Source organism: Canis lupus, chromosome 11, assembly GCF_011100685.1.
Source record: "Canis lupus familiaris isolate Mischka breed German Shepherd chromosome 11, alternate assembly UU_Cfam_GSD_1.0, whole genome shotgun sequence".
NCBI lineage: Eukaryota > Metazoa > Chordata > Mammalia > Carnivora > Canidae > Canis > Canis lupus.
Genome location: NC_049232.1, coordinates 20,979,613 through 20,993,311, shown reverse-complemented (window position 1 = coordinate 20,993,311; position 13,699 = coordinate 20,979,613). Strand labels below are relative to the sequence as shown.

The window sequence follows — 13,699 nt, the reverse complement described above, 5'->3', positions numbered from 1 at the left end:
TGCTTCTCCCTCTGCTTATGTCTATGCCTCTCTTTCTGTGTCTCTCATGAATAAATAAAATCTTTAAAAAAAAAAGATAATTAGTTGCTAAACATTTTTATCATCTGTTAAATAACTTATGATTTAATGAAGAAAATAATTCTGAAGTTTATAAATTTTTGTCACAGCAAGAACGCTTGGATATTGAAGAAAAATATACCAGCTTGCAAGAGGAAGCACAGGGAAAAACCAAGAAATTAAAGAAAGTTTGGACTATGCTAATGGCTGCAAAATCAGAGGTTGGTCTCCTAGAAGTTACCTACAAATGTAGCTCTGAATTAAAAAAAATTTTTGAATAAATATGACTATGAATCTTAAAGAGATCACACTGTATGCTTACAATTTTAAAGAAAGAATATTTTCTCCTTTGTGTGCAATTTCAAATTTTAGCTGTTAAGTTATATTGTATATTTCCAACCTTAATAACATGGACATAGACAGTGATGGGCAGTGTCATTCTGTCCATTGTTTATGAAAGAACTGAGTAAGCTTTTACAGAGTTTCTTAAACCAGTGCCTATATCGGATGGGACTGTGTTATATTTAAAATCCTATTTTCCCTTAGTATTTTTATTGATTTTTCTGGTAGATGGCTGATCTCCAACAGGAGCATCAGAGGGAAATTGAAGGCCTACTGGAGAATATTCGACAACTTAGCCGGGAGCTCCGACTTCAGATGCTTATCATTGATAACTTTATACCTCAAGATTATCAGGTAAGAGAGAAGTTTTCTGCTCTAGATAGTACATCACTGGTTGGAGTGAAGAAATAAGGATTATAAATTCTAATTTAATTGGTGGTAAATATTTACATTTAAGTTGTTGACAGTAAAATTTTCTTGAACTAATGCCATCACATTTCACTTCAGCTATTAATTTTTCTTAATACTAAATTCTCTGTTTGAGTATATAAGTGTCTATATAAGAATTTCTCAGCCCTTTGCAGGAACCCAAATTTATGTAATTGCATTCAGAATCAAGATATAGGTCTTATTTATTCATTCAGTATAATTAATCCTATAAATAGAACAAACAGTACTCTTTTGCTAATTTTTCCTACCTGCTTATGGATACCAGTTGCGTGCATGTGTATGTGTGCTTTCATGTGGTGTAGTGTGGTAAATATGGTAAAATATACATAACATGTAATTTACCTTTTTTTTTCTGGAGATACCACTTACTGCAACATTATTTATAATAACAAAGACATGGAAACAACCTAAATGTAGACAATAGAAAGAGAAAATGTGCATACATGTAGTAGAATATGCTGTTTTGTTTTTTAAAAATTTTTTAAAGATTTTTTTATTTATTCATGAGAGACAGAGAAGCAGAAACATAGGCAAAAAGAGAAGCAGGCTTCATGCAGGGAGCCCAATGCAGGACTCGATCCGGGACCCCAGGATCATTCCCTGGGCCGAAGGCAGACTCTCAACCACTGAGCCACCCAGGCATCCCAGAATATACTCATTTTTTTAAAAAAAGGGAAATTCTGCTATTTGCTACTACATGGATGAACTTTAAAGACATTATGCTGAAGGAAATAAATCAGACACAGAAGAACATATAAGCTATTGTCTTAAAAATAAAAAACAGTGAAACTCATAGAGGCAGAGGATAGAATGGTGGTTACCAAGGGCAGGGGGCAAAAAGAATCAGGGAGATGTTGGTTAAAGATTTTATAGTTTTTAAAAAAAAAAAAAAAAAAAAAGATTTTATAGTTTTACTTAAGGTGAATAAGCTTTAGAAATATATATACCATACTGTGTATAGTTAACAGTATTGTAATGTATGCTTAAAAGTTTCTTTTTATTTTATCTTATTTAAATTCAGTTAATTAACATATGGTGTATTATTAGTTTCAGAGGTAAAGTTCAGTGATTCATCAGTTGCGTATAACACACAGTGGTCATTATATCACGTGCCCTCCTTAATGCCCATCACCCAGTTACCCCATCCCCTACCCTCCTCCTCTATAGCAGCCCTGTTTGTTTCCTATAGTTGAGTGTTTCTTATTGTTTGTCTCCCAAAATTTACCTTTTTAAACAGTTTTTAAGAATATAGTTCAGGGGTGCCTAGGTGGCTCAGTCAGTTAAGCGTCCGACCCTTGATTTCACCTCAGGTCATGATCTCAGAGTTGTGAGGTCAAGCCCTGCATCTGGCTCTGTGCTCAGCAGGGAGTCTGCTTGATACTCTCTTTCTCCCTCTCCCCTTTCCTGCTCTCTCTCTCTCATACTCTCTCCCTCTCCACCTCTTTCCCTACCCCCTTTCTTTTTCCCTCTCCAAAATAAATAAATAAATTTTGGCAGAAGAAAAAGAATACGGTTCAGTGACATTAAGTACATTCACAGTGTTTTGCAATCATCACTGCCATCCATCTCCAGGTGGCTGCTGATTTTCAATTCTAGTATAACTTTAAAGTCAGCCTTTCTGTTTCTTTACTCAGTATTTCCATTTTTCTAGTACATTTTATTTGTTTTAAAAAATTTTAATTTGTTGGGGATCCCTAGGTGGCTCAGCAGTTTAGCGCCTGCCTTCGGCCCAGGGCGCGATCCTGGAGTCCTGGGATCGAGTCCCACGTCAGGCTCCCTACATGGAGCTTGCTTCTCCTTCTGCCTGTGTCTCTGCCTCTCTCTTTCTCTGTGTCTCTCATGAATAAATAAATAAAATCTTTAAAAAATTTTTTTTAATTTGTTGATTGACTAATTGATTTTATTTGTTTGACAGAAAGAGCACACACAAGCAGGGAGACACAGCAGAGAGAGAGGGAAAAGCAGGCTCCCTGCTGAATAGGGAGGGACTCAATCCCAGGACCTTGGGATCATGACCAGAGCTGAAGACAGACACTTAACTGACTGACCCACTCAGGCGCCCCTCTAGTACATTTTAGTACACCTTAACATACTGATTTTTAAAAAATTTTTGAGTCTATATAGCTTAAAGATTTTTTTTTTGAAAATCGCTTTAATATTTTTTTTTCCTCTGGACTCGGGTGCTCAGAATTAATTATTGGTTTATGGTACATTTCCTTATTGGTCCTTGGATGACCTGCTTTTATTTAGTTGGTTAGTTTTTGGTTTGTTTGTTTGGGTTATTTTGTAATGAGCTTGTCATGAATAGCAAAAGCTAGTATCACCACAGTAACCTACTTCTAACCAAATGGTTTTCCTCTTCCCTCTTCCATCCCTTTGCCTCTTCCAACCCAAGGTAACCATAATCCTGAATCCCATGTTCTTCACTTGCTTTTTATATAAGAATATAGTTTACTTGCATTTACAAGTATTCTTTTAAAGTGTATTCTTTTTAAATGTATAAAAAAGTTATAATCCAATATGTGATGTTTTGAGGCAACTTCTTTTACTTAATAAGATTGTAGTTTTATGAATATTTTCCAGTATTTCAAATGTTACTAAACATTAACACTAGACCATGTTTGACTCTTTAAAGGAAATGATTGAAAACTATGTCCATTGGAATGAAGACATAGGAGAATGGCAGCTAGTGAGTATTACCTTCATCCTTTCATGAAATACTTATAGAGTGTTTCCTATAGACTGGGTCTGTGCTGGCTTTGGGGAGAGAAGGATGGTCCAGACAATGAATCAGATGAGAAGCCACTAGGGTGGATAAGATATTTTTCTAATTAACTATATTGTAGTTACTATATTAGTTACTACTAATATACTAATTAATTATATTATAGTTACTATAGTTCTATTATCTTGGAAATGGTGTAGTTTAGGCCTTCTTAGGACTGTATGACCTGTAGGTCCTTTTCTTTTCCAACATTCAAATTTTCAGAATGCTTTATGAGTGTAACATCAGTATATCTCATAGTAATTTGCCTTGTTTACAATATTAGTTGCTAATTAAGACATTTTTCCTCCCTCTTCTTTATTTTCCTTTTTTGAGAAATGTGTTGCTTACACAGGAAATAACATGAGGAAGCAGACTCCAGCTCCTGATAAAAAAGAGAAAGATGTGAGTGCTTTTTTTTTTTTTTGAACTACAGTTTCTTTATAGTAATGTGGGTCACTAAGTTGTGTTATCACTATGATATAAGTTAATCAGCTCTGCTGAAAAATAGGCCGATCTCCGAGAAGAGAAGCCTTTGGAGGGGTAATAGAGAACATTTCTACTCCCCTCAGTCATGAGAAAAAAAAAAAAAAAAAAAAGTCATGAGAGCAGGCTTAGGCTTTGCACCACAGGAGGGACATGGCGCTTCTTCAGAGCACACTTCACCACCTCTCTAGGCCGTGGGTTGATAGAGACCAGAATGGGTCTGTACTTCTCAAAGCTAATCCTAGACATAAGTCAGCAAGAGGAAGTAGCAGGTGTAGGGAAAAAAACAAGTGTTCCTTTCCTAGAAAGGAATTTATAGTATGTCAGGGCTTCTTATTTACCACCCTTTGGTGAATACATTTGAGATAAATGGCATTAAAAGATATCCTTACACATTTATTTGGTCTTGTGTCCTGCAGGTGTTTTCTAGGAGTTTATTCAGTATTTAAAATCTTCTCCTCAAATCTGGTTTAAATGCTTCCTATAAGAGTGTCTTTTGTTTGTTCCCTTTACTTAGCCCTTTGAAGTGGACCTTTCCCACGTGTATCTTGCCTACACTGAGGAGAGTCTCCGGCAGTCCTTGATGAAATTAGAGAGACCACGGACTTCTAAGGGGAAAGCAAGGCCAAAGACAGGGCGAAGGTAAGGCACTAGGAAATAAAAGGCAGTAAGATATTCTAATTAGACACATTGAGAGGAAATTTAGTTGACATAATAAATATTTTAGTTCTATTAAAAAGCTGCATTTTAGATGTATTTAAATAAATATCAGAGTCCTTATATAGTTATGATTTGAGTAAGTAAAAACTAAAGAATTAAGTCTTCCAACTTCTTTAGCCCCCCAGTAGAGTTTAATTTACTTTGTTCTATCCAAATGTATTAGAAGTCATCTATTATCTTAATTCCTTAATTCTTAACAGTAATTCTTCTATTGAAATGGTTCTTAATTTGCCTACTCAACTCCCAAAGTCTTGTATTTGCTGCCTTGCTTTTCTATCATAAACATTGCCCCAATAACCTTGACCTTCTCAGTCACCATTCTTTCCCTCTCCTTTGAGTGCTGGTTTTGACTGTTGAGTAGTCCATATATATCATATATAATAAGCCCAGGGAAATCAGGGCTGAAGCTTATTTTTTTCTTCTTTCCTTACATTACTATCCTGCTTATTTAAGTTGATTGTAATACATGGGCCTCCTGAAATGATAGGAAATAATAAGCTTGATTTTCCCCCTACTTTGAGTATGTAGACTTCTCAGTTACTTGTAAGATGAAGTTGTATGGTTTTACTATCTTTGTGTTACATAACATAGATGGTAACCTAACATTTTTAAATTTGGTATAGTTGAACTCAGGAATCAGTAGCATTTTAAAAGTGTACAAGTTTTTACCTTTTTTTTTTAAAATCGCATTTAGGTGCCAGTTGTTAAAAACTTTTCATATGTCAACAGAACCCATGTGTATAATACTTAGTGAATGAAGAAATCAAAGAAATACAAATCTCATTAGATCTTTCGTTTTCCCATCTTTAATAAAGATATTTTCCTTTTAACTCTGCAGTTAATAAGAAAAACTACAATGAAAAGTGATGATAAGTAGTAAAGCAGTTGGCCTTAGCCTAAGAAAAATAGGCAGTGGTTGGGACTGGGGCAAAGTGAAGAGTGGTCTGTCTGGATTAAGTGGCAACTACCCTGTTCCTAGTTAGTTTTGGGAATAAAGGGCCTATTGTTTCTGGATCTTCTCATTTCAGAGGAGGAGCTAGAAATCCAGATTATTTAAATGACATCTCATAGTTTTTAGTCACTTTCTTTTTTTTTAACCATTAGGACTTAAAAGAAACAATTTGATAAGGTATGTGAATAGAGTTTTCAGAATGCTCACTTAAAAAATACTTCTTTTTTAGTTTAACATAAAAAAAAAAATTCATGGGCAGCCCTTGTGGCGCAGCAGTTTGGCACTGCCTGCAGCCCAGGGTATGATCCTGGAGACCGAGGATTGAGTCCCACGTCGGGGACTGCTTCTCCTTCTGCCTCTCTCTCTCTGTCTCTCTCTGTCTGTCTATGAATAAATAAAAATAAAATCTTTAAAAAAAAAATTCATTTGAGCCTACCTTAGATGAGCCAAACTTTTTTTTTTTTAGATGAGCCAAACTCTTACCATTAGCCTTCCAAACAATAGATGGCCATAAACATAGCTAAATATATACAATATAAAGTTTATTGATAATGCATTGTATTACCTGATAATGCTTAATGTGATATCCTCATTAAAAATTCATAATTCGGGGGATCCCTGGGTGGCTCAGCGGTTTAGCGCCTGCCTTTGGCCCAGGGCGCAATCCTGGAGTCCCGGGATCGAGTCCCATGTCAGGCTCCCGGCATGGAGCCTGCTTCTCCCTCCTCCTGTGTCTCTGCCTCCCTCTCTCTCTCTCTATGTCTATCATAAATAAATAAATCTTAAAAAAAAAAATTCAAAGTTAGGTGTGCCAAGCAAAGTTCCAGTGAACATAGTACATTCATGTAGCATTTCCATTGGTTCCTATACATTGTCTGTAAGTTGTTGCTTCAGATGATTTGTGTCTCTTTTTTTTTCACTGAACAAACCTATACCTTCAGCATGCCCCAGAGCAGATAATCAAGGGGTTCAAGTCTGAAGCCCACGTGGCCTGTCTAGTCCAATTTCAAAGTTTTCATCCACTCAATCCCTTACATTCTGGTGGTGGGATGGAGTGCCATGCTCTTGCATGTACTTTAGATGACTTCCCCTGGCCTAAAAAGGTGGGCTTTAATTGATCTCCTAACATGGTCAAACGTGTCAGACATTGGCCTGTTTCTAGACCTATGACCACCCTGTTTTACCTGCTACATAATGTAAAGTGTTTGCATTCAGTCTTCTAGAAAAGCATTCATGTTGTCTTTTTTCTCTTCTCCAAACAGAAAGCGTTCTGCAAAGCCTGAAACTGTAATTGACTCTTTACTTCAGTAAATGTTACAGATTTAAAGTCACAATAAAAATTAGTGATATTCTCATGTCTGGACAAAGTCTTTAATTAAAACACTGAAGACTATTCTGTAATTTCAAATAATGGAAGCTGTAATTCATGGAGTAAGACTGGAACTAATGACTTGCCTAATAAGTCTTAGCCAATATATATATATTAATGTCATATTGAAATTGTACAACTGATAATCCTTCAAATTGTTGTATTATGCTCCAGTTTATAATTGTGCAGGGAAGTTGGGGGAGCAGCTCTTACTATAAAGAGTTGCAGTTTAAATGTATACATAAATCTGCTAGTGATTTATTCAGCTACTGTATGATTAGGTAACTAGGTAGTCAGAATAGAAAACAAACAATGTATGTCCTCTTTTGCACACAGAAAGTAGCAGATCTCCTTGTCTTGTTGTTGTGCTGTCATATATGAATGTATGGGCTACATATATAAGAAATTATTTGATCTTAACACCTGCCTGGTCTGTTTAAAAATAATCTAATTTTTACACTAACATTCATTGCATTTTAAGTATAAAATGACTCATCTTACTGATCTTTTGAGAATTTTATAATTCAGCCGTCAACTCTTAGAAGTATACATGTTTAAAATACAAAAGTTGGAAATATGTTTCTTCTAGACTTCTCATGACCTTTTTTGCCACTTCAAGTCAAAATGCACTTTTTTTGTTATGGTTTAGTGTTCTTTTGAAGCATTGAATTTGTACATAGATATAAAGGAGTCACAGTTGCAGAAAATTAAGAAGCTAATACTGGTCTCTGATCTTTGCCCATATATGTATATTTTCTAAAATTCACTTTGAAGTATAACTAGTGGATACTTTTCTGTGTCTGAGTTCTAAATTGTGTTGGAAATTGCTCTGTATTTCCCAAATGAGAAAGGTCTCCATTTTCCACAAAATGCAACCAAAGCAGAAAACACTGTTTTATTTTTATTCATATTTTATTAAAAAAATTCTTCCCTCAATTTCTTTTATTTACAACTTTCAGATCATATTCCTCTAAAACTAAAAAAAATATGGTAAAATAAATTGTAATAGTTAGAATTGTTCTTATGTTGGCTGCTTACAAAATTTTAAATTTTTTGTAAGTTATGGTACTTCTAAACCACTTAATATACCTTCTGTGAGTTTTACAATTGTATAATCAGCCCTGAAGTCCATTGGTTGCAAGTTTGAGACTTCATAAATAAGTATTTACTAAGTGAACAGTATTTTAATAAGTTTGGTTAAATATTGGTTTGTAGTTACAAAGCTGTGTGTAGAGTGGGGGTGAGCAAAGGTGGCATACTTGTAAGTTGGTGGTAATAATGTGTCCCTAAATTTAAAGTACATTCCGGAGGTGGTGTACTAAATGTCCTGTGTATAGTGAATATTTTCTAGGTAATAAGAATTGCATTTAACTAGCAGCATTTTTTTTTTTCTAATGTGTAAGATAGAGGTTTATGACTTCTACGGGGCATTGTTTAGGTACTGTGAAGACTAGAGGTGAATTTGTGTCTTGTGAAAGCTTTGTGTGTACAGAATATCTTGGCAATTGCAGTTGCACATTTAACTGTTAGTAATTGCTCTAGAGAAATCTTAATTTTACCAGTGGAAACAAAAGATGCATATTTCTTTTTAAAAGTCCTTATGTCTAGCCTCTAACCACCCAGTTAATAGGAAAGGAATAACTTTATTTTTTATTTATTTTATTTTATTTTTATACTTGAGCATAGTTGACATGGTGTCACATTAGTTTCAGGTGTACAACATAGTGATTGAACTGCTCTGTTATGCTGTGCTCACCACAAGGGTGGCTACCATGTGTCACCGTAACAGCGCTCTTACAGATATTATTGACTATATTCCCTTTGCTGTGGGAAAGGAATAACTTTTGCATTAAGCTTTAAAACATAGGACATTTAAGCCAGTATGTTAGATTTATTTTTCTATTCCACTTCCGCTGCAATAACAAAAAGAAATCTGTAAAAACTCAAAACATTGAAGAATTTACAAAACAGACCACTTTAGCAGTTTTTTTTTTTAAAGGGTTTACACTAGAACTGATTATACCAGATGTACATTAGATACTCATTTTATGAAATACCAAAATCATATATTCGAGCCAGGCTTGAATATCCATATGAAAACGTGGGATACTGACTTTAGAGCTATTCATTTAGCTTTAATCATAGCAATTCTGTGGTTTCTTCACATGTACTATGTCTTTGTCCAAGAAATGAAATGTTATGTGACTTCAGTGTTAATTTCATTAAAGAATATAGATGAAGAAACCTGCTCATTATTGGAAATATAAATAGGCAAAATTAAAATGAGTGTCACATATAAATAGGTTGTTGAGTAGATATTTTCTCTTTAATTTAAAAAAGTAATGTTTATTTATTAAAAGGAGCCTTGGTAGTATGTTAATTGTTTGTGGTAGCTTCTTTAATAAACCCTGTTTTAAAACCTCAATTATCCATACTAATAATTAGGATATTAAAATATACTAGCAGCCCCCCCCATTTTCATTTAGATTCTTGTAAAATATAAGCCTAATCAAGGTATGGGGGTGGCCTGCATCTTTGTGTTTGTCTGGCAAGTAGAGTCCATTTGACAAGGTATGTCTTCTTTTTTTTCTGGGGAAACAGGACCTTTTTTTGCAGCAAGAAATTTAAGGGTACTTTAGGGGAGAGGGCATTGCTACTTCATCTGTAACATGTTTCTAAAATTATGGTTATGGATTTTGAGTGGTTTTTGTTTTCAGTCTTTTAAAAATATCTTTCCCCTTAACTCTTAAATTAAGGGAAATCCCTCTCTTTCCTACAGGGCTGTGAATTAAGGAATGGGTAGAGTTTACATTTAAGCACGCCAGTGTCTGCCCAATTTCTTAACGTATACATTTGTTTTTCTTTTCACTTATTCTTTGTTCTTAAAATGCTAGAAGAAAACCTAGATCTTCCTAGTGCCTTTGAACCAATACTGCAGTTTGATTAATTTAAATCATTAATAACTTCAGTAGGATTACTACAGACTGTATACTGGCCAAAATTGCAAATCTTACAGTGAGTTTGTTGCATTAATTTCAAAAGCCACACCTTCATTGTATTTCATGTATAAATTATATTTGTTCAAATGTATATATTGATATTGTATGTATACATGCAGCATGGTTGAGTTAGAAATAAAAATCTTTATCTAATACCTATAGTGGTGGTCTGTTTTTTTCCTGAACTATCTTGTGTTTATGTGCATCTTGATACTAATGGGCATGATACTTTACGCTTGGCATTGTAATTTTGTATGGTTTAAAGAACCCAGTGCATCTTTAAACAAATCATTATGAAACAAACCCGGGAGAAAGGTTTTAAAATGTGCTTCTTCTAATTGATAACATGTATTTTCGGGGCCCCTGGGTGGCTCACTTGGTTAAGCATTCTGCTCTTGATTTCGGCTCAGGTCATGATCTCAGGGTCCTGGGATTGAGCCCTTTGTTGGGCTCTGTGCTGGGCATGGAGCTTGCTTGAGATTCTCTTTCCCTCTCCTTCTGCCCCCACCCCTCACCACCCCATGCGCTCTCTTTCTCTCTTTTTTTTTTTTTTAATTTTTATTTATTTATGATAGGCACACAGTGAGAGAGAGAGAGAGGCAGAGACACAGGAGGAGGGAGAAGCAGGCTCCATGCACCAGGAGCCCAACGTGGGATTCGATCCCGGGTCTCCAGGATCGCGCCCTGGGCCAAAGGCAGGCGCCAAACCGCTGTGCCACCCAGGGATCCCCCTCTTTCTCTCTTAAAATTATTTTCACCAATTTTTTTTAAGCTTATACTCATTTATTCGTGAGAGACAAATACAGGCAGAGACATAGGCAGAGGTTAGAAGCAGGTTCCCTATGGGGAGCCTGATGTGAGACTTGATCCCAGGCAGGACCCTGGGATCATGCCCTGAGCGAAAGGCAAGGCACTCAGCCACTGAGCAACCCAGGCGTCCCTCACCAAAAATATTTTTATCCAAATTTTACTATCCTTTTTTACTAGGTGTTTGAGAACAGAAACTTAAAGAGCTGTATATGTGAAATGTATCTGACTAGAAGGTGAAAGGAGACATTTCTTAGTGCAAAAGTACTGTGATCTCTTTCAAAAACTTTTTTTTTTTTAAAGATTTTATTTATTTATTCATGATAGAGAGAGAGAGAGAGAGAGAGAAGCAGAGACACAGGCAGAGGGAGAAGCAGGCTCCATGCACCGGGAGCCCGATGTGGGATTCGATCCCGGGTCTCCAGGATCATGCCCTGGGCCAAAGACAGGCACTAAACTGCTGCGCCACCCAAGGATCCCTCTTTCAAAAACTTTTAATGAGTTTAATGTATCTGCAAAACAAAACATTGCTTGGATTATTGTTAATCATATATTCCTATAACAAACATTTATTGATTAGCAGGCACCGTGCTGGGCGCCGTGCTGAGTGGCCTGGCCTTAAGAAACTCACAGCCAGCACTGAGAAGTTTTGATTTGTCAGCAGGTCTCAGAGGACTTAAATGTGCTTTCTGCATAGGATAAGAGACTCCTCTGGCCCTTTCAGGACTTGCTGTCTTCTTTTTCCCCACTGCTAACTTAGGTCACACTCCTACATTGTGTAGAACATGAAAACAAGATGAAAGGCCTGCCATGGCCTAAGCAAGATAATAAATAGTTCCGCCTTCGCATCCTCTCCGCATCCTCCCAGTTGAGTTTTTGGAGCTCTGACACTTTCACCAAGCCCTGGCACTAAGGCTTGCCCTCAGGAAACACTACAGCCTGTGTTATCAGGATGCTGCTGAGGACATTGTCCTTATGAAGACCCTTGAGAGACTCTCTTACAACCAAGTACAAAAACAAAGCAAAAAATACAGCCAAAGACCAGCCTAGGGAACCACAGCTAGCCGGTGCCTGCTGCCTGCGGGAGCAGTTATTACATTTCTGAAGCCACAGCCTAAACTTCAAGGGAGCTAGAGGAGCCTCTAAACACATTTGTTACAACAGTAGCTAAATGTCTCATTCTTAGGCTGTTTCATTTGCAAAGCAAATCAGGTCTTCAGTCCTCCTTCGGAAGTTGAACAAATGTGTGGGAAAATGATTATGAAGAGGCTACTTCAAAAAGAACCTGTTTCCTCTCAGCATTTATCTGGGCTTCCTGTGACCCAATCTTCAAGTTACTTTTATCAACGTTATCAGAACATCACTTTGTCTTACCCAAACACGTTTATGGCTCTGACTAAAGAATATGACAGATCACACATTCTTCCACACCTGCTCCCCTCCCCCACCCCTTGTCAGAGGGCTGGGGAAATTTTAGTTTTTAATCAAAGGCTTTATTTCTCCAGTGGTACAAAGGAATTTAACTGGGACTTTACAACTGCATAAAATATTTCTCAGAGTTGATAGTAATCTTAGTGAGAGGATATTGCCTAACTCGACCTAAAAGTACCAGAGTCATTACAGAAATATTATGTTGAACTTGATTTCTAACTCCATCATGAATTGTGCCACTCCGTCACTGGTGCCTTCTGTATTGACTGTGTGCCTACACCCTACTGAGTAGAAGGTCTTTGTGATGCTCACAGCCTCCCTCAGGAGGGAGAAGTGACTGTGGAAATGAGAATGCCAGCGCAGCACGTTGAGGGCTGTAATTCAGGAGTGTGAATGGTGAGCTGCCAGGCCCGGTGTTCTTCCCCAGCAGCTAAGATGGTACATAGCACTTGTCTACCTGACCACAAGGTCAGAAGAGGCTTCTTCCCAGGGAAAGTGCTGTTGGAAATGTTGCAGCAAGTCGGATAAAGCGTCTTGGGCAGCAGGAGTAACATGAATCTGGATGCAGTGTGTACTGGTAGGATATGGGACGAAGGGCAGAAGGCATCGGGACAGGTGAGCCAGAAAAGGGAAGCGATAGGCCAGGACCCTATTGTGAAATTGTGTCCTGTAAGGAATGGGAAGCCTTCCTTTAATGGGATTTAAAGTGGGTCCCTCACATCATTTGTGTTTTAGAGAAACAACATACAGAAAGGTGAAGGAGTAGCTAGTTGGGAGCTGGGAGAGCAGATGGTGTGCACACCTGGATCCTGGAAGCTCAAGTGGTCCCAAGCCAAAGGAGCCAAGAGCCCTGGCTTAGCTAGCTAGCTCCCTTGTTCTCTTTACTCGTGTTGCCTATCAGGTACCCAGGTGTGCGGCCAGTGCACCAAACATCAGAACGTAATGGTGTTTGGTTAAACACTGGCTAATAGGAAATAAAGAGCAGACGGCTGAGAGCCTGGAGTGCAGCTAAAAGGAGTTTTGGGAAGGATGGATCAGAAGAGCTGTACTGTGGAGAGCTGAGGAGAAAATATCTGAGTGCTCAGGACGAACTCAGTTTGGGAAACGCTGGGCATGGCAGCAAATTAGATTTTAATTCTCTACCTGGGCATGGAACTCCAACAAGCTGATAACTTGGACCAGGGAATCAGCCCTGGGAGCAGAGAAAGTGCATGCCTTGCTCTCAGTGGAAGCTGGTAGGAACGGAGAGGCTAACTTGAATGCTGATAGGCAGGATGTACTGTGCTACATGAGGAAGGTGTACGCTGCCCTCTGTGCTGAAA

At 37.4% G+C, this 13,699-nt stretch overlaps 1 protein-coding gene across 3 annotated transcripts in view; it reads left to right on the top strand.

Moving 5' to 3' along the window:
* KIF3A (kinesin family member 3A) overlaps nucleotides 1–10,294 on the top strand; it is a 55,683-nt gene extending 45,389 nt beyond the window's left edge. For all 3 annotated transcript variants that reach the window (XM_038552133.1, XM_038552132.1, XM_038552131.1), the window contains 6 exons: nucleotides 168–278; nucleotides 628–753; nucleotides 3,485–3,538; nucleotides 3,950–4,018; nucleotides 4,617–4,741; nucleotides 7,034–10,294. In XM_038552133.1, the coding sequence (XP_038408061.1) occupies nucleotides 168–278; nucleotides 628–753; nucleotides 3,485–3,538; nucleotides 3,950–4,018; nucleotides 4,617–4,741; nucleotides 7,034–7,082 (534 nt within the window). In that variant the 3' untranslated portion in view covers nucleotides 7,083–10,294. The remainder of the gene's footprint in view (nucleotides 1–167; nucleotides 279–627; nucleotides 754–3,484; nucleotides 3,539–3,949; nucleotides 4,019–4,616; nucleotides 4,742–7,033) is intronic.
* The last annotated feature ends 3,405 nt before the right edge of the window (nucleotides 10,295–13,699 follow it).